This window comes from Aethalodelphis obliquidens, unplaced genomic scaffold, assembly GCF_003676395.1.
Source record: "Aethalodelphis obliquidens isolate GAN/ISIS:26980383/991018 unplaced genomic scaffold, ASM367639v1 scaffold70, whole genome shotgun sequence".
NCBI classification, from domain to species: domain Eukaryota; kingdom Metazoa; phylum Chordata; class Mammalia; order Artiodactyla; family Delphinidae; genus Aethalodelphis; species Aethalodelphis obliquidens.
In genome coordinates this window covers 8,121,298-8,145,218 of record NW_020838014.1, presented here as the reverse complement: position 1 = coordinate 8,145,218, position 23,921 = coordinate 8,121,298, and the positions used below count along the sequence as shown (strand labels likewise).

The 23,921-nt window shown below is 45.0% G+C and overlaps 1 protein-coding gene across 5 annotated transcripts in view; it reads right to left on the bottom strand.

The window, feature by feature from the left end:
* The window catches only part of PDE4DIP (phosphodiesterase 4D interacting protein), a 192,408-nt gene that overhangs the window by 33,653 nt on the left and 134,834 nt on the right, over positions 1–23,921 (bottom strand). For 3 of the 5 annotated variants that reach the window (XM_027091139.1, XM_027091138.1, XM_027091137.1), the window contains 11 exons: positions 22,661–22,749; positions 17,004–17,236; positions 13,933–14,368; positions 11,637–11,829; positions 10,643–10,762; positions 9,275–9,803; positions 7,554–7,789; positions 6,477–6,528; positions 5,134–5,357; positions 4,362–4,514; positions 2,140–2,325 (listed from right to left, as the gene is read on the bottom strand). In XM_027091139.1, the coding sequence (XP_026946940.1) occupies positions 2,140–2,325; positions 4,362–4,514; positions 5,134–5,357; positions 6,477–6,528; positions 7,554–7,789; positions 9,275–9,803; positions 10,643–10,762; positions 11,637–11,829; positions 13,933–14,368; positions 17,004–17,236; positions 22,661–22,749 (2,451 nt within the window). Of the gene's footprint in view, positions 1–2,139; positions 2,326–4,361; positions 4,515–5,133; positions 5,358–6,476; positions 6,529–7,553; positions 7,790–9,274; positions 9,804–10,642; positions 10,763–11,636; positions 11,830–13,932; positions 14,369–17,003; positions 17,237–20,570; positions 20,867–22,660; positions 22,750–23,921 lie in introns of those variants that run through there. The other 2 variants (XM_027091136.1, XM_027091135.1) reach the window with 2 other exon arrangements.

Genomic DNA, 23,921 nt, shown 5'->3' with positions numbered 1-23,921 from the left:
CCGGTCACACGATACAGAGCACATGCCCTAAACCATGCAAAGATGCCAGACAGACTCTTGCACAAGGAAATTTTAGCCCCACAGTGGCCTGAGAAGCCGCCATGCACCACTGTCCACTTGGAAGCTTGTTTCAAAGCAAAGGAGGAGAGCTGGTGAGGACTGTGCTTGACAAGGCAAAAGAAAGGGCTACAGCCTTCCTCACCAAGGCTGGGACCACCCAAACTCTGGCCGGTGGCACAGACTGGATATGACTCCAATTCAACCCACATCACAGACCCTTTCATGCACAGTGCTCTCCTTCCTCCACCTTTCCCTTTGGGCAAAGACAAATGGACAGTGTGGAAAGATGAAGGAAAAGGTGTCAAGGAAAAGAAAGGTAATCTAGAGAACAGCTTTGCCTTTTGGAATGGAACAAATTTGTTATCCATCAGTTGTTGCTTCCAGGTGTGCTATAGTAGCAAGTTCTAGATCAGAGAGAACAGCACCTTCCTCTCATCTCTAAAGAGAGAAAAGATTGTTGCAAGGGGCCTCCAGAGTCGTTCAGCCGAGCTCAGCTCTGTGCTCTGAGCAGGATTGTAACAAAACCATTCTAGATAGAGAAGGTATAATGGAAATATGGAACTGGGAGCAGAGGATCTGAATTCAAGCCCATTTCTCCCAGTTACTAGTGATCTTGAACAAGTAACCTCACTTCCCTGAGCTTTAGTTACTGCTCTGGCAGGGAACAGGGTAAAACCATGTTCCCGTTGGTAGGCAAACCTAGGCTGCTGTACCTGTGTGATGCTGATAAGAAGGTAGCCTCTAAGACTTCACTTCCTGCAGAAAGGAAGATGTACAAACTCTTCTAAAAACAGACTCAGTCTAGCTGGTTCTGGAAGTCAAACTGAGGTCAGAGTAGACAGTGTATCCATTTTCAGAGCTGATAAATAAGCCAATCCGAATGACCTTTGGGGCTTCAGATAGGCAGATTCCTAGCTGTGGTCTTAGGTCGTTGGACACCCTTTGTACAGTGACCCTACCCTTAATTCTGCCTCATCCAAGCTCTTCTTTATAGTCACAGAGTGTGGTTTTAAGGTAATTTCAAATTGCTTTCTAGTTTTTTTAAGCACTACTCGAGAGCAAATTCATCACGTGAGGTTCTTTTCTTATTTTAAGCTATAAGTGATAGCTTATAGCTTAAAATAAAACAAAATGTTTTATGATGTGGCATCCAGCCCATATTTACATCAAACCTTTCTCTAAAAGATGACCACATATTCTATGAATTCTGTGACTACATAACATCAATTATATCTGGGAGTTGACAGAATTCACAATCAGACATCACAGCCTGTGCTTCTGTTTCTAGCTGTCCTTGTGTCGCCTGTGCAGAAACAGAAATTAACCTCGTGTAAGGGGAAGAGAGGTTTGACACCCCTTCTTTTTTTTTTTTTTTTTGCGGTACGCGGGCCTCTCACTGTTGTGGCCTCTCCCGTTGCGGAGCACAGGCTCCGGACGCGCAGGCTCAGCGGCCATGGCTCACGGGCCTAGCAGCTCCGCGGCATGTGGGATCCTCCCAGACTGGGGCACGAACCCGTGTCCTCTGCATCGGCAGGCAGACTCTCAACCACCGCACCACCAGGGAAGCCCTGGCACCCCTTCTTAATCCCTCCTCCACCATCCTTTTAGCCCCGAACCTGATGATGTCAGAATTTGAACTTGACTAAAAACATTTCACAGAGGAGGATATAATTGCCATGGAAATGATCCCATTGAATGTGGCCATCTTTTTCTGGCCACTTCATCCTGCATTGGCAGGCAGAAAACCTCTCTCCCATGTCCTGCCAGTGAACATGTTGCCAATGTGTCAGGGCTTCAATACACTTGGCGGAAGGTACCCCACACTGTCAGCAGTGGGAGAGCACCAGGTCTAGGGCCTGATGAACATATATACCTGTTAACTGATGAGGCACACACATGAGAAAGATAACAGGAAATATAGTTCCCAAAGCGGCAAGCACAGCCCTCCCTCAGTTGCCCACTGATAACGTGTACCCCTATGTTATTTTTTAAAACTCTGCCATCCAGCCAAAGCCATGCAGAGAAACACGGTGTGGGTCCATCATTCGCAAGAACACAAATGCAGCAGGAAGTGCTCACTTTCTCCCAACTGCTTCTGCAGCATCTGCAGCTCCTGCTGAGCCTCAACCAAGGAGACCATGGGTGTCTCACAGCAGCCAAGGAGGGGAGGGCCAGCAGAGCTGAAAGGCAGGAAGCTGGGTGGAGCTGAGGGCAGTGGTGCCTGGGGAAGGCTAACCAGCGTGGGTATGGATTGAAAATGAAGGCCTAGAAATAGAAAGTTAGGGAGAAAGGAGATAAACCATTAGAGAGAAAGTCAGAGAAAAGAATGGGTGGAAGATTGAGAAGGTGAAACTATTCCCTGACCAAACATCTCCTTGGGGAGTGTCTATCATTCAATGTGGTGATGACTGAGATGGCCAAGGGTAAGCACTGTTACCCAGGATGCTGGCCTAGCTGACCCCCTCCTCCTTCTTCCCAGCCAGGGATGTATCCTGTACATGTATCTTGCATACACATTCTATGCTCATCTTGAAAACAATTGGCTACAAAAGGCAAGGTGGCACTACCATAACCCAGGCAGCCATGAAAGCCCCATCTTAGCCATCTGGACACGGATAGGTGAGGACGGCTGTGCCTGGATGTTCTCAAGAGCCCCTGCGGTGCTGCTACCAGCATGTGCTAGTCCTGGCCCTTGTGACAAGACTCTCCCTACACCTAGAAGTCCTCTTCTGAAAGCAACAGGACTCATCCTGAGGAGGGCAGAAGTAGACTAGGATAGTGGGGAAGTTTGCATGACTAATGCATGTAATTCAACACTGATGGAAACAAACTTCAGAATCCCAAATCAATGTGTTCATTCACCAAAGGAAAAATAAAAGCCTTGGCATACTGACTTACACACAATGGCTTGCAAATCTTTCTGGACATTCAAATAATTTAAGAAAGATTCTTAAAATATACGGGTTCTTTCATCCTTACTGCAATCTACTGAATCATAAACTCTGGCAGTAGGGCTTAGAAATTTCTTTCTAAAAAAATCTTCACAGGTTATCATTAGGCAGTCCATCTATAGACAGGTCTTTAGGAACCCTGAGAAGTTCTCATGTTTGAATCTGTCTCCTCTTCCTAAAAAGAGTTATCGGGCAGATGGCCCACAGAGGGAGAAGAAACCAAGACAGACCTGTGGAGAATGTCTCACGTGAAAGACAATGATCACATTCTGAAAAACATCCCTTACCCCAAGATACTGACATAGTATCAGAGCAGTACAGCAAAGACCCCTGAATTACCAAGTGACACAGACCAGGCCTCCTTCAGGGAGGCATTCTGATTTTAAAACCCCTGACCTTCTGCTCTTTCTGATCCCAAAGCATTTACACAGATGTCTACAGTGCTTAGGTGAATAGCTTTTCCCCATGATTTCCTGGTTTAGCTGCTGCCCACTCTGGCCCAGAAACTTTGAGCCCAGGCTCAGAAAGAGTTGAACACATTCTTTTTCTTAAGATTTTGGTTGACTTGTCCTCAAGAGAGACAAGGGCAGCAGAAGGAAAGTGCTGTTCTTCTGGGGGCACCTCTACACGAGTCCGACCTCACCACAACCACACTGAAGGCGGCCAGCCAGCCCATCTTGTTGGGTGGTAGGAGGTGAGAACAAGGTTTGCCCTTTCTCTGCCATTGCTGGTGTGGAGCTGTGATGGAACAATGCACCCCCTGGTAACTAAGCTGAGGCAGGTAAATGAAATGTACAACGACTGGTCCAAGGTACACACCATATACACATCAAGGACTACCAACCCATTCATAAACCCATGAACGATAATGTAATATGAACAGAATCTTGTCTAAGGATACTGAAGCATCCTTAGCTATGAAGTAAGCTGCCCTGCCTACTGTAGAGGCTCCTCTGCAGATAAAATGGGGAACACATATAAGGGAGCAGTGGATGTAAATTTCCCTTTGTTCTTTGGCTATAGTAATCCTAGGAGAAGCATTTTGCCTCTGATTCTCAGGGTGAAATGAGAGAAAGAAATGAAGATGCTTCTTTTAGAATGATTAGCCAACTCTTGGTCAAAATTGATATGCAGATCAAAGTCTATTGTGGATTATTTACTTTTCTAAAATATTTAAAACAAAGAGTAGTCAGACACTATTCGCTAATCCGGATGGTCTCTTGATTTTGTCTAGGATTTGATGTATTGATATATAAGCTCCTAATGATGCTTTTCTTGTCCCTGAAGAAAAGTCAGACAGGCAGCTGAGGAAGAGGAGATGAAGACCCTGCCCCACTGGCTGTTGCATACCTGGATGGGCCGGGCTGGCCTCCTTGGGGGGATTCTGGGGAGCTGGCAAGCTGCTGGGGCTGCTGCTGGGTTCGGCCTTAACCCCCTGAGACGCACTGGTTGCTGATGGTTTAGAAGACAGTACAGCAGAAAGACTCGAATGATGGATGGAATCTACAAAACCCATGAATGAAAGAACATGTTTGGTGTTCTACAAAGAACTGGAATCTGGCCTTATATTTAACCAGGGCAGAGCCTGGTTTTCAGGGAGAGCGTCAAGCACAAGCGCTGGGAGCGGTGTTCATTCCTTACTGGCAGACAGCTCCCTCAGTGAGGAAAGCCACCTTAGAGGTGAGAGTGGGGCTCAGAGCCTGAAACCATGAAAATGGCACCTCCAAAAATACCAGGCAAGTCCAGCAGCATCTGTGGACACCCACGGAAACTCCGGGGTTCAGGAACTGCAGCTAGCTGGAGGGATAAGATATCCCATCTTAAAAAAGGAGGTCAGTCAGACAGATGGTATGCTCATGAGGCAGTGGGGAAGAGAAGTCTCCGTAACCTCACCCTCCCCACTGTCGTTCGCCGTGTCCAACAGCAGTATCCGTATGCTGGTGGAGACACAGCGACAGGGGTAACTTGCAGAGTCAGGAGCATAGCAAAGATCCTGACCCACCGGGGCCTGTGCTTGGCACGGTTCGGCCTGATACACACCAAGGTGCCTCTATAAGGCCTGGATGTGGAGGTCTCCTCTCAGCCTAGATAGAGGTGGTTCCACTCAGAAAGTGGAGGCTACCTGAGTGACCGGGTGAAGCCTTCTTCTCTTCATAGTGTGTGTACTCGCTGGCTATGTCCATGTCAGAGCAGGCTTCCGGCTCATCAGACGAGAAGGAAGAGCTGCTGGGAGACCGGTGGGAGTCAGACAAGGCACGGCTGCTGGAGGGCGTTAGGGACCGCGCGTCCAACGTGGCCTGCAGGACTTCAATCACTTTCTCCTTCTCCTGCAGCTCCCTGCTGAGCCTAGTGGGGTGAAGGAGGACAACAGCTGAACCCAGAGTCACTGGACTAGCTAGTCCTGACTAGGGCACATGGGAAAAGCCACATAAGTCAAGGGGACCATTCCTGCAAAGGGTAAACGAAATCACCCATCTCTGATTAGGAGTGGAAAGTAAGCCAGGTGCAGAGGGAAGGAGAGCAAGAGCTACCCAGTGCACTGGCCACACAACACACTGAGGACTAGCAGAGGCTCAGCTAGTGCTCCAAGGCACTGCTGCTTAACGTATGGTCCCCAGTACAGCTGGAGTCCGAGAACTGTTGGTTCCCAGTCTCCAGTAAGTACAGAAATGCAAGGTAAGCCTTGAGAAACATAGCAGAGTGGCATTCCCACAACATCTAGGAGTATGATAAGTAGAATCATCTGGTTGACTGAGATAGAGACAATGTGTGTGTCTGTGATGGATTAGAAAGGAAAACAAACAAAAAAAATACTTTGTCCTTCACCGCAGATATTTTGAGAAGCACTGAGTGGTCTAAAGCACACTCACGACACAAAGGGGCGTGAACTAGTGACTACAAAGGACTCTGAGCCTGTATTTTATTGCACGTAATGAGATAACATTCAGTGACTCAGTGAAAACTGGCTCCTAAGACGCTGTAGCCTCCCGGGATCTGCAACGTCAAGCACTTTTTTTAAAATTAGGAACTGTAATACAATTCTTTTTTTCCCAAGGAAATTGTGTGGCCATTAAACTCGCTGCCAACTCAACTTGGGGTAAGCCAACTTGGCAAAAAGCACACCTTGGTCTTTAAACACACAGTGGGGAAGCAGAGGAGATCCTTGGGGTGCCAAGGACCCTTAAAACCTGGTTAGTTTACTTTTAAGTCAGACTGACTCTAGGTTACTTAGCTAATAATATAATAATAAATCTAGGTTACTAATTTGAATAACTATACGAACAGAAATCAATAGAACTATATCAAAAGAGAGTAAGGCTAAAAAGAACAGTAATGTGTTCCATGAATAAATGAATTGATTACAATCAGCATTTTCCTTTTTCCCCCCTGATTTGTGAAACTGCAGCCACCCTTGACCCCTTAGGCCTTGTTCCTGATTCCTTTACCAGATCCTATTTGAATTACCTCAGGGCCAGCGGCTCAAGTCCAGCTTGATCTTTCTCACTTTTATGATCCTCTGCAAACCAAATTCAGAAAGAAACGGTAAGAAATTAAACAGGTCTCACTTCACACATTATAAATGCAGGAGCCGATTTGGGTGCAAAATAGTGACTACTCTATGTATGTCCAGGATATGTGGGAGAATTGCTCTGGGAGACCTCAGATTGTATCTTTAGAGAACAGACCTGCAGGTTCTCCTGAGCTCACCAGGCAGACCTTCCCTGACCTGGTAATCACCATCATGACTTCCTCTACCCTAAATCAACGCAAACAAAGTTTAAAAGGCACTTGGCTAACTTCCCTCTGGAACATTCCAGCCTCCAAGCCTGCCACAGACTGACTCCCAGACGGACCAGCTCTGTGACCCATCACAGCTTTCATGTAGAACCTACTCTTGCTTTGAGGAGATGATAAACAGCCCTGTCCCACCTCTGCACCTGCCGCTAGGATGTGGGATGGTTGGCCCCCAAGACTGATCCTGCTGTTCTCCCTCGGGTGCTCTCAGGAAATTCTAAGTCAAGGGCTTCAATAATTACCAATATTCCTAGCCCTTGTACTATGACATTCAGTGCCCAAACCATGTTCAAAAGGGCATAGTGCTTCATCTGTATTTGAATTACATTCATGTGCAATACCAGGCAATAGATGAAGAAACAGAGATACCAAAAGGTTAAGTCATTTGCCCAAAGAAACTTAGTGGCAGCATCCAGGCTAGAGCTTGCGTATTGCAAGTCTCGGTTCAGGGCTCCTTTAACTACAGTGAAGTCCTCTGATCTCTTCTCTCTTTCTCCCCCTTAGCACTAGATGGACTCAGCCTCCTTCTCTAAAGGTCACATTCCATAAATGATGCTGTAATCATGGCCTCTCTGACCCTGTAGTTCCTCCTTGGTGCTTCCCACTGGCCAGTCCTGATTCTGTAATGACCCCTGGGTTAAATGAAGCAGAACCTGGGTTAAAAGGCTGTGGTGGAGGTGTGGCGGTCACCTGGGGCTGGGCTCTGGGAGGGACTGAGAGTGTCCAAAAGCCCTGTGGCCAACTTACTGGTGCTGAGTTTGCTGGTGAGCCTCTCTGTCAGCTGGCTTCCCTGAGCGAGTTGCTCCCGGAAGCTCTGCCCCAAGTAGTAGTCAATGTCATTGCTCCTTAGGAGGTCCTCGAAAGACTTTACTGTATCTTTCGCATGCTGGGTGAGAAGATAACAGATACCTCTCCCTTCTCGTATTTTCTGGCGTAGGTAGGATAGTTCTCGGGCCTGGTCCTGAATCAGGGAATCATATTTCCTAACGTAGGAAAGAAGAGGAAAGGGTAAGAATGGAAAAGAGTGAAAATTAAGTTATGGGGGCTTCTGCAGTCATTTCTGTGAGAACATCTCTAAGAGTTCCTCCGTTTAAGCTGAATTCTGGCACAAAAACCGAAGGATGTATTTAAGAGTAAATTCTGTTCTGACAAACTTGCATCAAACAACATGGTATGCCACCATTCTTCCACTGTTTTATACGTGTTAGTCATGTGTCCAAAAATGAAAAATAAGTTCTGTGGGGGTAAATACAGTGCCATAGTTTACATCCCTTACAGCACCAATATAGTGTAGACTTACAGTTGATACTCAATAAATACTAAATATAGTTATTGGGTAGATGCTCAATAAATACTAAAAATCCAGATAGGTCCTTTCATGTCTTCTACTTCAAAGACCATCTCTATTATGGCAGACTGTATTTTGCAAAGTTGGCCATCACTCAAGCTCCCGTTCCATGTGCTCCTCTATAATGTGGCTGTGCCCCTCTTTCATCATTGGGCAGAAGTTATTCTCCATCTCCTTAACTCTGGGTGGGTTCTGTGACCACCATGACCAAGGTAACATAGTGGAGGTAACACTGCACCAAGTCCAGGAGTCGCTCTTAACTGGCCTGGCAACTTCCACTTGGAAGCCAGCTGCCATGCTGAAGTTAAACTACCCTGAGACCACCGTACTATGAGAGGCCCAGGCCAGGAGGAGAGGCTCCAGAAGACAGGGAGCCACATGGAGAAAGAGAGAAGCCAAGGAGCACCACGTCACCAGACACATGAATGAAGAAGCCGTGTCCAGGCAGACATTTCAGGGACTCCAGCCCCAACCTCCATCTGATGGCAGCCGCATGAGAGACCCCAAGTGAGAGCTACACTGCTCAGGCCAGCCAATCCACATAAATTATTGCTTCAATCCCCTAAGCTTTGGGGTGGTTTGTTACTCAGCATAGATAACCCAGATACTGAGAGGGCTATCTACCCTGGTGTTTTTCAACCACAAAGTATCAATAACAATAATAATTATGGCAAATACTGTTGAGAGCTTTAATATATGCTAGGCATCATTATAAGCACTTGTATTAATTCATTTAAACCTAATAACCACCCTTTGAGATAGGTTTTCTTATTATCCTCATTTAATAGGTAAAGAAATAGGCTCAGAAAGACTGAGTAGGTTGCATAGCCTTTAAGTCCCAGAGCTAGGATTCGAACCCAGGAAGTCTGACTCCAGTCTTACTACTTATATCATATATCCTGTCACTTTAAGAATACATTCCTAAGGAGGAAATCCCAGGGACCTGGTATCTCCCAGCAGGGGTCACGTGTCCTTTCTTCAGACCTAGGGCTACCGTTTAAATAGGTGCTCCTCTGATTGCCCTGATGGGTTCTCTCTTCTACCTGCCCGGGCTACCCTCCTTCAAACATAAAATTAGACATCATCAATCAAGTAATGGTCCAAAGAGGACCCTCCTTACCCAGGCCACGAGGCTGATCTCAGCTCCTCGGCCAGCTTCCCTTCTGTTCCAGTTTTCGGGAGCTGGGCTTCCAGCTGGGACACCCTCTGGATCAGACTCTCCAGATCCTTTTTAGCCTGAAGCCCTGGGGGGTAGAAAGCCCCAGTGCCATCAGACAGCCACCCCTCGTCCTCATCAGTGACACTATGAGGTGAAGATCCCTCGAGGGTACCAACAGCTTTCAGCTTTTGGGGTCTCTCCAGACTAGATGAATAATCGCTTGTAACTGAGAGGGACCGGACTCGGCTCTTGAGGTTTTGAATGACCTTGTTGGCGTTCTGCAGCTGGGCCTTCAGATCTTTGATGTCCTTACATAGGACAGAGATGTCTTCTGACTTTCCATATGCCTGGAACTCCTCCTGCTTCCCTAGCTGGCTCTCCAAGGGCTTCTTTCCAGGGGGGCTGGCCAGTGTGGAGCTCAGATGTCCCTGCTCAGAGCACAGCCCCTCCATTAGGACAGTTTCCCTGAGGCTGTCATGCTCCTCACACTCTGAGAAAAGACAAAGACATCTTCCTGAGTAAAGCTGGACGTGCTGCTGAGGCCACTCCCTTCAAGGTCTTGAGGACAATAATTATTACTAGAGCAAAAGTTGAAGCAGTACTTTATTCAGCGCTGGCACTGTACTAACATTCAAATGCAGTATTTCTTACCCTCCCAAGAGACCAGCAAGTCAGGTGTGGTCACCTTCTATTTTACTCAAGTGTTTTCCTCCTTGATTTCAATTGGGTGGATGTCCCTATAGTCACAGTACTTTTTTTTTTTTTTTTTTGCGGTACGCGGACCTCTCACTGTTGTGGCCTCTCCCGTTGTGGAGCACAGGCTCCGGACGCGCAGGCTCAGCAGCCATGGCTCACGGGCCCAGCTGCTCCGCGGCACGTGGGATCTTCCCGGACCGGGGCACAAACCCGTGTCCCCTGCATCGGCAGGCGGACTCTCAACCACTGCGCCACCAGGGAAGCCCCACAGTACTTTTATAATAGAAGAATATTTTTTTTAAACTTATGGTTTGCCTATTCCCCCAAAGCTCATCTGGTCTTCTCATTAATAAATAGACCTTAGTATTTTTTCTATAATAACAGTTGGATAGAACATTTTTTTAAATTAACAGCAGTATGCTGAAAACTAATTGTAGAAATTCAAACTCACACAGCCTCATTCTGGGCAAGAGTTCTCCTCCAAACTTCCTGTCCCTCTCTGGTCTTGTGTCCTCTTCAGTCTACCATGCCCCCTTACCCCTACTCCTCGTTGCATGTGGGACTTGCCAACGGCACCCAAATGTGAAGGCTGCCTCTAGGGAGGGAAGGTGAACCCCATACTTGTGCTCTTACCGGGACTGGTGCTCTCCTCCCGCTCAGCCTCATTCTCGCTTCGGCCACAAGTCTCATAGCCCAGGTCCTGGAGGTCCACCTGCACCTGCTTGCTGTCCTGCTTCACTAAGGATTCACCTGCTTAGGAAGAGACAGGGGGTGTTACAGAGTATCTGAATTTCCCACATACACCCTCACCCTCAGTGGCACATACCCTGGCCCTTAGGGTGCAGGGAGGTTAGGTCCACAGTGGAATAGATGCTTCTTTGGACTTAGGTGGGAGAAGAGACCACCTGCTCCAGACAGCAGGACTTCCCTCTGCCACGAGGAGCCTGTTTGCCATTGATGATCCCATCTACAGATAACGGGGCTTCGCTGGGACCAGACATTTTTAAGTCATCTCTAGAAGTCCCAGGGAAACGAGTAAATGCTTTGTTCACGGGGGCTCAGTAAATGTTTGAATGGAGCTGAACTCATTCAGAGTTTCAAAGACATCTAGATCTGTACTGTTCCGTAAGGTAGCTACTAGCCACGTGGGACTATTTTAGGTTAAACTGATTAAAATTAAGCTTAAAATTCCCAAGTTGAACTAGCTACATTTCATGTTCTCCATGACCACATATGACGTAGGTATAGAACATTTCTGTCACCGCAGAAGTTCTATTAGAAAGCGCTGATTCTAGACCAACAATGATGGTATATTTTTTAAGAATCTGATGTGGTGCAAAGAGGAGCAGAAGAGAAGCAGTTAGCATACGTTGAGAGAGGTAAGGCAGTTTGTTGACTGTACCAGAAATCAGCAAATCTAGGTGTTAGTCCATTTCCTCCCTATACTGTCACTGCAAACTTGATTTATTCATTTACTCTTCTCTGCCATCTGCAAATTGAAGTATCCACTTCCACAATCCTAGGGTTGTGGTCAGGATTAAATTTGGGGAAGAAAAGTGAAGTCTGCAAAGCATGTAGCTTCTCAGGGAGAAGACAGACACTTTGGTGACGTGAACTTAAGACTTACTAAACATGACTCTGTATTTCTCCAGCTGGTTGGCCTGGGCAAAGACAGTGGCTTCTGATATCAGCAGCTTCTCCTGGAGATCTTGATAGCGTTGTCTGCACTGTGCCAACTGGGAGCGCAGGTGCTTGGTGGATCCTGGGAGGCTAAATTCTGACTGAGGTCCAGAGTTACGGGCCTGGGGCTGGTTGACCAGCTGTGAAAAGAACCAGCACAGGGTCAGGGCAGTCTGAGCTCATCCCCCAGGCAGTGATGGCTGCTACCCCTTGCGAACCCTGTGGACTTTATTCATGTGTCTGTCACAGCGCTCCTCATCCCATTTGGCACTTACTTGCTTTCCGGAACGAGCTCCTGGAGAGCTGGGGTAATGTTTTATTCATCTCTGTATCTACAACACATAGCATGGTGCCAATTGAATCTAACGAGGAGGAGCTCTCAGTAAATGTTTGTTCAATGATTGAAGAGAGAAGGGGTGGAAACCTCCACTCATCCCTCCCTGCATTCCTGCCCAGTTGCCCTCTCAGAATCCTCTGCAGAAAGTGGAACACTCCCTAACATCATACACAAAAATAAACTCAGAATGGATTAAAGACCTAAATGTAAGACCAGACACTATGAAACTCTTAGAGGAAAACATAGGAAGAACACTCTTTGACATACATCACAGCAATATCTTTTTTGATGCACCTCCTAGAGTAATGGAAATAAAAAAAATAAACAAATGGGACCTAATGAAACCTAAAAGCTTTTGCACAGCAAAGGAAACCATAAACAAGACAAAAAACCGTCAGAATGGGAGAAAATATTTGCAAACGAATCAGTGGACAAAGGATTAATCTCCAAATATATACACAGCTCATGCAGCTCAATACCAAAAATCTAACAACCCAATCCAAAAATGGGCAGAAGACCTAAATAGACATTTCTTCAAAGAAGACATACAGATGGCCAAGAGGCCCATGAAAAGGTGCTCAACATCACTAATTATTAGAGAAATGCAAATCAAAAGTACAATGAGGTATCACCTCACACCCGTTAGAATGGGCATCATCAGAAAATCTACAAACAATAAATGCTGGAGAGGGTGTGGAGAAAAGGGAACACTCTTGCACTGCTGGTGGGAATGTAAATTGATACAGCCACTATCGAGAACAGTATGGAGGTTCCGTAAAAAACTACAAATAGAACTACCATATGACCCAGCAATCCCACTACAGGGCATATACCCAGAGAAAACCATAATTCAAAAAGAGTCATGTACCACAATGTTCACTGCAGCTCTATTTACAATAGCCAGGACATGGAAGCAACCTAAGTGTCCATCAACAGATGAATGGATAAAGATGTGGTAAATATATACAATGGAATATTACTCAGCCATAAAAAGGAATGAAATTGGGTCATTTGTAGAGACGTGGATGGACCTAGAGAATGTCATACAGAATGAAGTAAGTCAGAAAAATAAATATCATATATTAACACATACATGTGGAATCTAGAAAAATGGTACAGATGAACCGGTCTGCAAGGCAGAAATAGAGACATAGATGTAGGGAACAAATGTATGGACACCAATGGGGGAAAGGGGGAGGGTGGTGGGATGAACTGGAAGACTGGGATTGACATATATACACTAATATGTATAAAATAGATAGCTAATGAGAACCTGCTGTATAGCACAGGGAACTCTACTTCATTTTGCTGTACAGTAGAAACTAACACAACATTGTAAAACAACTATACCCCAATTTAAAAAAAAAAGAATCCTCTGTAGTCTCCATTTTACTTAATCCTCAGCTCAGCTGCCTCCCCTTAGAGGATCCCGATAACTCCTTCTGAGGCTCAGGGACAGACACCTGTGATGAGCTGTGATGAAAATGGCAGTGATAAGGAAGAGATGTCATTACACACCACTTGTCTGGCTGCCTTAAAACCCCATGTATCCCTATATTGCATCTTATTGAAATGATCTGGTTTTGTGCCATCTTTCCCACCATACTGAATACCTGAAGGACAGAGACAAAGCCTTATTGCCTGCTTCCAATGTCTAGTCTCTTATCTGGAAAATTAGGCACTCAAATATTTATGGAAAATTAATTATTCATGTAATATTTATAAGATAATGTTGTAAAAACCCTTTCTAAAGGTTGATGTGTGAGGAATATTATCACCACTACTTGTGGTGCAAAGGTGCCCTTCCCTTGGCACCTCGACCCACAGGGCAGAACTGTTTTAGGTAGAAACCGACATTTCCAACCCTTCTCCAAGCGTCTTTCATTCCATCTAATCCCACACTTACTTGGTGGGTATCCGCTGTGAAGGCAGTCCCAAGGTCAAGGCTCTGGGGTCTGGGGCAAGGCCTCATGGTCACACCCTCCTCTTCTTGGCATTGGTGCTTTCCAGAAGAGCGAACCAGCTCTGTGTTCATTCTGTCGATCTCCCTGGCCAGGTGCCCAAGGAGCTCAGGATTAAGTTTACTATTCCCTTCCCTGGTGCTCAGCACCAGCTGTTCTTTGAGGAGATTGATGATATTGTGGGCATTCTTCAGTTTTCCCTGGAGCTTTCTGAATTCAGCCTGAAGGCTATTCTCATTCGGACCCCCTTTGGCAACCACAGTCTCCACCATCACCTCGCCCTTCTCCTTGTCTTCCTCAATCTCCCATCCATCAGACATTGCTTCTCCCATCTGCTCTTTCAGCTCTGCATTCTCAAGGCAAAGGCTCAGCATGGTGTTCCTACAGGAAACATACATAATCAGGGGCCAGGTCTGGTCTTGGCCTCGGTTCCTAATAGCCCCGTTTACCCACACCTCAGGCCATCAGAGACTCAGAGACACCCCAGAGCATGAAGAGACCTCAGAGACCTACAACAACTCCCTTATTTTATACACGAGGAAACCAAGACTCAGAAAGAGCAAGAGATTACCCGCACTCCCATAGCTACTTGGTGGCAGCATCATCACTAAAAATCTAGGACTCAAGACACCCAGTCTAGTTGTCTTTACTCATGCTTGCAGCCTCATGTTCTAATTTTCAGTGGCCTCCGGAATAAACAAGGGTAACTACACTGTTAAGAAAAAAATAAAAAGGACATTGGGACAAATTTATTATTATGGATTCTACGGTTCTATTAATTATCATCAGTCACTTTTCAACTACTGGATGAGAAATTTGGACCTAGGAACACAGAAGAAATAAATAACACTAATCACAACTATCATCAAATGTACTTATGTTAATTATTTGCTTTACATCTGGCTCCTGTGATAGGAGATCATCTTCATAAGAACAGGGATTCTGCGTGTCCCTTTCACCCTGTACCTCCAGAACCTCCACAGTGCCAGCTGCGCATAAAATATTCAATTTGTTGAGGAAATAAAATGGACTAAATAACTAATTTTCACCAAGACATTCTAGACGCAGCCTTTCCTCCCACCGAATATTTCACTAGGATTGGGTGGAAGCAATAAAAAATATGGCTTTAAAAAGGCAATTTACTTAAAAAGGCAGTTCACTTAACCTCTAACGCTGACCTAGTGGAGTTACTGGATGCTTACATGAAATTACATACGTGGTATGGCTGGCTCGGTGTCTGCAACAGAGAAGTCATTTAATCCTGCTCATACTAGCTGCAGACCTGAGGAATACTGACAGCAGAATCCTAGGAGGTGCCTGTTTAAAAAGCTTTAGAGCTAAGGCCTACACATCGACATTTTACTTAAGTTCCACAGGTGATTCTTAAGCACGCTAAATTGAGAACTGCTGACCAGAAGACGCAAAGGAAGTAATAATTCATAGCCTGAAGGACCAGCAGTTGGCTATGCCCCTAGACTGGGTTTCTCAGATCCTGAAGTTTTGGAATAGAGCACAGCCTGTCTAGCTTTCAATCAAGGATGAAAATGCCTTAGGACACAGGAATCAGAGAGATCGTCTATGAGAGTTTCAATGGAGAAAAGTGGGACAGGTATTTTACCAAAACTGATGTGTAAAAGGGAAAGAAAGGGGCACACGTGTGGTATAAAGAAGAATATTTAATATTATGTCATAACTTTATATCTGCTGTGTTCACAATACAAACTAACAACAGCAATGTTCAACAAAATCTCAAAAGAGGGACTACGAATTACATAGATTCTATCTTCTACAGTATCAGTGGTGCTTCAGGTTGGAGGAAGAGTTCAATCAGTTTTAGGTTAGGAACTCTGAGGAAAAAGGAAAATAATTCATGAAGGTACTACCTTTGGTTGGATTGTATATTCAACTGTAGGATCAAAAGAGCTGTATTGTTCTCACCCATGATAGCACAACAAAGTTTACACATAACAAAGTTTAAGTCAAACTTAAGCTTTAACTTAAGTAGAATTTAAGAAAAGAAATATGATAATTCAGAGTAAAAGAACCAACATTAAGGATGATCACAAGACTATTTCAAAAATTGTTTGACAAAGTACACAGTATAGAAGAAAAGGTTTATAATTTAATGATTGGGAGCCAGGGGTCTAGCCACGGACTATTATGCAACCTTGAGCAAGTTACCAGAACATTTTAGGCCAGAGTTTCCTCAACTATGAAATAAGACATTATGCTGGATGTCAAGATCCTCTTCTGTACTAATATCATTCTATGATTCAGGGACATTTAAGTGGCACATAATAGGTAGGGAAACAATAGGGCATGAGTTAGAAGTTGTACATCTGCACAGCTGTGTTCTAAACAGCAGGCCATTATGATTATGACCCTCAGGGATGAATGAATAAGTGGATTAGCCCTATGTTATCAGCATGTTCCCCAAGCATCTTTTGAAAAAAAGCCATTAAAGACAGAGTGGTCAATCTAGCCAATGAATAAGCTACTTACCACTTTTGCAAAGTAAATAAAACAGCAGAGATTATTAAAATTGCTATTCTGTGATTTAAGGATTTGTGCTACTGAGAGAGAGCTGAGTGGAGGTGAAAGGGCCTCTGTATAAATCCTTCTCCTCATGGACTATTCTGGTTCTGCATATAGCAGTGAAGCATCTCGGGTAGCAGAAGATTCCTCACATGTCACAGTCAATTCAAAAGAGCAATACGAGTCGTACAACTAGGAGATTTCCACTCATGACAGTCATATATGTAAGCTAATAATGGACATTATTATACTGAATTAAGACCAGATTTATTTGAATAGTTTGAATGCTAATTATTGATAATCCCCATTATCCAATATTATTAACTTTTCTAAGAATCTGTAGAACAATTAATGCATGGAGCACGGGATGTGGATCAAAAAGCCCCACGGCAGCACAAATGCCTTGGCAGCAGCAAGGTGAGTCCCTTGGCTGTGGTAGCCTCTCCATCAGCAGGCTCCCCTTCTCTGGTGCACATCCTACCTGATGTGGGCCACAGAGGAGAATCCTGCTTCCTCGATTTGAGCCTTTAGCTCCTTCAGTTCCCCCTCAGCTTTCCTCTTCTCCTCTAAGAGCTGATGAATCTCAGCCCTCAGGTGGAGCATCTCCTCCTGAAGACCCCTGTCACTGTCCTCTCCTGTCGTGGATGGAGGGGCAAGAGATACGTTCTGGGTCTCCACAGCTGCCAGGCTTTTCTCCAAAGCTACCTTGATGAACTGAAAGAAAATCATGGTTTAAAGAAGTTAGTGCATTGAAGAGGATCTATGAGGAACATCAGATCACAAAGGCAGCCTTCTAGGGGACCAAAACAGGCAGACCTAAAAGGAGCTCCCCCTCTAGGACTCCTCAGCCATAAGGGCCCTGGAGACCGGTTTGGGTGAGAGGACATACCCCACAAGCAGGGAGAATTGTTGCCATGGGCAGAGGTGGGTGAGGAAAAAAACACAAGCACACAACAAACTTAAAACAAAAGCAAACAAATGAGGTTTAAACAGGACTGGAGAGTGTGGATGCTGTGATCCTTCTCTTTCTGAGGGGACAGAGTTCTCCGGGAGTCTTCTCACAGTCAGGAAGCTTCATCAGCTCAACACTTGAGTCCTTGACTGCAAAGATCATGGCTAAGATACCAAAGCTCAAAGCCTGAGGCTGTAACTCAGACTCCAAAAACGATGATTACGAGGAAGGATCTGGGCACTCAGGAATCAGGAGTCAGAGTCAGAGAATTAGGGTATAGGCGGAGCTACAATTAAGACAAAGCAACCTTAATTTCATTGGCAACAGGAGAATCACACTCTACAATTGCTGAGAAGTTAAAGAGAGGCCACCTGCCTAGCAACCAATTTCCCTTGTTGGTTATCACCCTATGCTGATGTTGCCAGCCAAACTCTCTCTACAAATCTAAGCACGTGAGAAGAAAACAAGCAGAAGCAATTTCCCATCACCTTTGTTTTTTGAGGATACTTTTGAAGTTACTCCTTAATATTCAACTAGAGCAGATTGTATAGTTTTTCCTCAGATAATATTTTAGGGCCTCCCTGGTGGCACAGTGGTTAAGAATCTGCCTGCCAATGCAGGGGACATGGGTTCAAGCCCTGGTCTGGGAAGATCCCACATGTCACGGAGCAGCTAAGCCCATGTGTCAGAACTACTGAGCCTGCGCTCTAGAGCCCGTGAGCCACAACTACTGAGCCCGTGTGCCACAACTACTGAAGCCCGCACACCTAGAGCCCACACTCTGCAACAAGAGAAGCCACCGCAATGAGAAGCCCGCGTACAGCAACGAAGACTCAATGCAGCCAAAAATAAAAATAAATAATTTTTTAAATTAATTTTTTAACTTTAAAATTTTATTGTTCATCTTGGGCTCCTCTCCAGCTTTTCCCATGCTTTTAAAAGTGTAGAAACCAAAACATGAGTATGATAATCTACTTAGTGTATGACTAATCATTTTAGTATGTGAATTTCTTGCCTGTCTGTTGAATATTAATCTTATATCCCAATGTCATATTGGCTTATTTTTCCTTTCCGTGGCAGCATTTTGGGGTTTTACTTAACTTCAGGTCAATTTTGACCTCCCAATTTTCCAACTCTCCCCACAGCTATTTCTGGGTCATATTGTTTTCTTTTATCTCTATAAATATAATGACTTGTTCCTGTCACAAATTCATTCCGGCTATACAGAATCATTTCACAATCATCAAAGTCATCAAAATATTTATGTGCATCTCCATAAATCATGTAGCGGCCACTTGACTAGGGATGATTTGTAGAATGAATTATGTGCTTTATTGCTTCAGTTAGGTCAGAAATATTGATATATTGGACAGAACAGGGCTCAGAGGAGCTTAAATGGATCAGTGATTAACAGCTGCTTGGCCATTGACTGTTGCCTTGGACCTCGTAACAGCATGATAAAATCTAGGTTTCAGGTATGTCCCGGGGTTGATTCATATGGCACGTATGTGTAAAAGCATTTAGTAGCATAGCAGTTGAGGTTGTAAAGAGATGTGCGAGATACGCACCCACGTCAAAGAAGGAAGAGATGCCTCACACAGGTGCTCATTTCCTAGGCATCCCATCCCACCTGGGGTTGTAAGCCTGAGATTGAGAGGCTCCTGGGAATGTGTTTCTATGGTTCTACTGCCAGGCTTAGTTGGACTGGTGGCCATCCCCACATGTGCCACGAAGCACTTGGGTCAAAATAAAGGAAGGGGGACTGGATAAAACCACTTTTGAAAGTTTATGACCTCACCCTTCATTTAAATTATGTGACATTACCTTTCTAAATAAACTCTTTGCAACTAACTAAACAATGTCATCAGCTTTGAATATGGACACATTTATTCTTTTCTAAACCTTCAGGGTTCCTTCTGCTTAAAAATGTCTAACTTTAATGATACCATCTATTTTTAAAGTGCCTTCTAGATGTATGTTATCTTCTATTGATGTAAATATACCTACTTTCTTTAAAAAGAAAAAATAAGATCCATGGAATGTTAATACCAGAAGGGACCTTAAGGTTCATCTGGTCTGATTTCTTACTTTTAAATGAGAAAATAGAGGTCTGATTTGTCCCCAGGCTAATTTGCCTTTTCATATTTCCATGTCCAAGGGAGTTTACTTTAGCTGCCTTGTCTGTAAAATTTAAATGTAAATGCATGAAAAGTGACTCAGGATCTAACCTTTTTATTTTTTTCTTTAACATCTATGGAAAGCTAGTATTTCTATTGTTTTTCCTGAAGTAAAACCCCAGGGCTTCCAGTGTATGTGGTGGTAGTATGAATCCTTTAGTTCTATTGTTAATTACGTCTCTTATAGGTAGTTGTTGCTGTTGTTATTCTTCACATTTCCTAATTCATCTATTCTATTGCTTCCATGGTATAATTCAACTTTCATGTGTGCTGGTTTTTCATTTGCCCCATGGAGATCAATGTGCAGATCTGATCTCTTATTTGAATAGAGTGGTTTTGTTTTAGCCCTATTCCTTCATACCTCCCACGGTGTAATTCATTTCTCAGACAGCATTAGGGTATTAAAAATGATCTTTTTTCAAGTTCATCACTGATGCTCCTTTGCGGTTTTGCTTGTTGATTAACTTTTCTCCATTGCAAAAATTCGAACGAAGAAAGGCAATGATTGATTACTCTAGTTTCTTTCACAGGAACTAACTTCCTAGGTATTTGTTACAGATCTTACATTTGATTGGGAATGGAATTGTGTGAGAGGTTATCTGAGGACAATTACCATCACGGCCAGGCCTGGCACTTCCTGAGGAGGGTGAGTCCAAAATTAAAGATGAAGCAATCTGCTTTGGCCAAAAGGTGGTTCTTGTCTTAAGAGGCAAAGTTGGATGTGTTTGTTAGGGGAAGTGTGCGTATGCTTGAAGTGGGAAGGGACCTTGGTGTTGAGGATAAGGTCTACCTCCCAAGGACACAACTAGGAGAAGCTCAGAGCTAAATCTTAAGGGACCAGTTCCCGGGAAACAAGCAAACACATTTTTGAGAATCTGGACACAAAACAGTTATGACAAAACAAGCTTTATTTAATTGGTAGCAGGAGAGTCACACCAACAAACCTCAGAAAAGTTGAAGTTTACAATGATTTCACACACCTCCTTCCCCAAAACTGAAGATTGATTTTTCAAGGAAAGGGGATACAGAGAAAAACAGTGCTTACCCAAGATATTTTTCATCCAACAGGTAAATACTTGTCTAACTTATTAAGTATCTCCTATGCCAGGTGATAGGGAAGACATTGCAAGGGAAGTACAAATGCCCCAATGTAAAGGTTTATTCCAGGCTTGGACTGACCTCAAAATGTTGTCTGATCATTTTCTCCACGCTCGGCTATAGAAAAGAAGGTTGAGGAAGAAGTGACTTTACAAACCAGTTTCCCTATAACTGAGAAGCAGAGTGAAGAACTCGTGCTATCAGGCATAGTTTGGACCACATCAGTCGGAATCTGGCTCTCTCCATATCCGTGTCTCCTGTTCACTTATTCTGAAGTTAACCCTGACCCAGAGTAGCAATAACCATCAGTGACCTGCTGACATCTCAATCTAGCTCTGTGTTAGAGTGGATATTTTCTCATCCTGCAGATCCTTCTCTCTCACCCAAGATCCTCAGTGAAATCAGGGAGTGAGAGGTAAGGGATCTGTCCAGAGGGGCAGTGGTGTACATAATTACCGTTACAAGCACCGGTTAGGAGGACTCAGAATAAGCTGTCCAAGCAAAAGGAGAAGTGGAGTTCATGCAGGAACTCAAGGGAGAAGTTAGGGTCAGGTGTGTCTAGAGCAGCAAAAAGGGAATCTTGGTAGAAGGTAAAGAAACTGTGCTGAGGATGTGAGGTATTCCAGACAATTGCTTGTGTCCTCAAGAGTCAAAGACTGTGCCAAATCCTGTGAGATTTGGGGACTGCTCACTTGGGTCTTTCTGTTGGTTTATTAGACGTTGCCTCTTTTTCTTATGCAGGAGATGAAGAGGCAGACCCAGAAAGCCTCATGTCCCCTATAGTTTCCCTAATAGCTCCAAGGAGCCTATCACTGGAAAAGCCCAGCCAGCTGCTTCTGCAGAAGGACAGATACCAATGATCCACTTTCCCCTTAAAAACTCAGAGAGTCGGGCTTCCTTGGTGGCGCAGTGGTTGAGAGTCCCCCTGCCGATGCAGGAGACACGGGTTCGTGCCCCGGTCCGGGAAGATCCCACATGCCGCGGAGCGGCTGGGCCCGTGAGCCATGGCCGCTGAGCCTGCGCGTCCGGAGCCTGTGCTCCGCAACGGGAGAGGCCACAGCAGTGAGAGGCCCGTGTATGGCAAAACAAAACGAAACAAACAAAAAAACCCTCAGAGAGTCGCAGGCCTGGTCCATCCAGGACATGTGATTGCTAAATGTCACTGGGCAAGGTGAAGACACATAGGCGTTCCAGTGGGTGCTATGGGATCACTATTGGTGACTTAATCTCTGAGGTCTAGGACATTCTGCTCTTGAGCTTGAGAAAATGCTGGTTACACCTTCCAATGCTGGTTGGTGGGAACAATGTTTTAGCCTTGGGTACCAAGTTCTGAGGTTTGACAGGGGCTTGCTCTTGAAGTGTCATCTGCTGGTCATTGACGTGTCACAACCTGGGTAGATTGTCAGGTTGCCCAACAAGGTTCTCTTTTATATAGTGAGACTTCACTGAGAATGATCCCTGCTTTGGAAGCATTCCGTTCCTCTTGGAGTTCCTCAGAAAACACTCTCCTGAAGCAGGTCCTAGGCCTGCCACCTCCCCAAGCAGCCCTTCGATGACTCCCTGTCTTCTGTGATGTGTTTCAGTTACAAAAGCCCAAGAGTGTAAGTGTTCAGATCTTGTTGTAAGTAAAAATTCTTCTGAAGCTATAGCTATAGACGGTACATAGGAGCAAAGGAGGGTAGGAGGGGGCAGGGAGCAGGAACACAAGGAGTAAAAAGGGTGGATTGGAAAGAAAAATGGAGTGAGGATAGGGGTTGGCAAGGTGGCTGGGAGGGCAGGAAGAAGACTGGGAAGTGGTTTATCTAAAAAGATAGCTTCTCACTCCAGGCCCACAAGGGCTGCAGGAGACCACAGTCCGCAAAGGGCTACGAGCTCTGCACCCTGGGGCCCCAGTACCTGACTTGGACTTACTTGCTGGTGGCTGTTGTGTGCAGCCTCCTCCTCAATACTGTCGGTGAACTCCGTGCTCGCATCCTCTGTGTCGTCCCCTGCAGCTGCACCTAGAAGTAGGTCCAGAAGACAAAGGTGACTCCCTTCACACGTGCCTTCCAGACAGCAGCTAAAATTACACTCTTTTTGCCATCCGCCTCTGATTTCTTCCCTTCCCCACATGGATGGCCCCCTAGCCAGCAGGGCTGACACGCAAAGCAGCATCAAGGTACCAACTCTGTAGAAAAGCTTCTTCACCGTATCACTGATACTTTCTTGCTAACGCTCAAGCTTAAACCTCAAAACATAAGCTGGCTTGACTGCACAGACCTGTACTTAAGAAGCAGACTGTTAGATAGAGTGGTTACCCCCCTCACTTATTTCCAGAAAGCCAGAATTATTCTCCTCCAGCCACTGACTGTCTATGTAATAACTTTCCCTGTTGTGACATGGGCCCAACGTGACAACTTTTTCCCACCATCGAGTGCTGAGAGGGTTCCTGATTTCCTTGGGATTAGGGCAGCCCGGCTCCTCTCACACTTTTCCATTGCTGGGATCAGTCATGAGTGGGGTGATAATCTCGCTGAGGAACCCTCCTCTAAGGGTCCTGTGTCCTACAGAAGCTCAGGTCTAGTCCAGCCCCGTGGCAGAGAACAGTTCAGCTGTTTCCTAACCCCTTCCTCTAACCTCCCCTCCTCCCACCTCCCTCAAACTCTTGTCCAATGCCAACATCCTGTGCCTGAAGGGTTTCCTGCACTGCTTTGTCCAAATGGAATTTAATCCGTTCTTCCATTCCCCAAAGATGAACACAGTCACCCTGGGGTGCAAACATCTATGCCTGCACTAAGGAACAAGTAGTTGCAGTTTATGGTCCGGGTAAAGGTCTAGGGCAGTGCTGACCAATAGAACTTTCTGTGATTTCATGTCTCTGCTGTTGAATTCAGTAGGCAGTAGTCACATGTGACTACTGAGGACTTGAAATGTGGCTAGCATGACTGAGGAACTGATTTTTTAATTTAATTTAAATTAATTTAATTCAAATAGCCACACATGGCTGGTGGCTACCATATCAGACAGCACAAATCTAGGGCATTTCTTCTTCTCCACATCTGTTAAAATAAGGCCATTCATCAAATTTTAGATTGACACCTGTGGCCCACATTACTGATTTCTTCTGAAAGTGTAGGAATTTATAGTGGTTAATTCATTTGGAAACCAAAGAAAATCTACCGTGACACTCCCC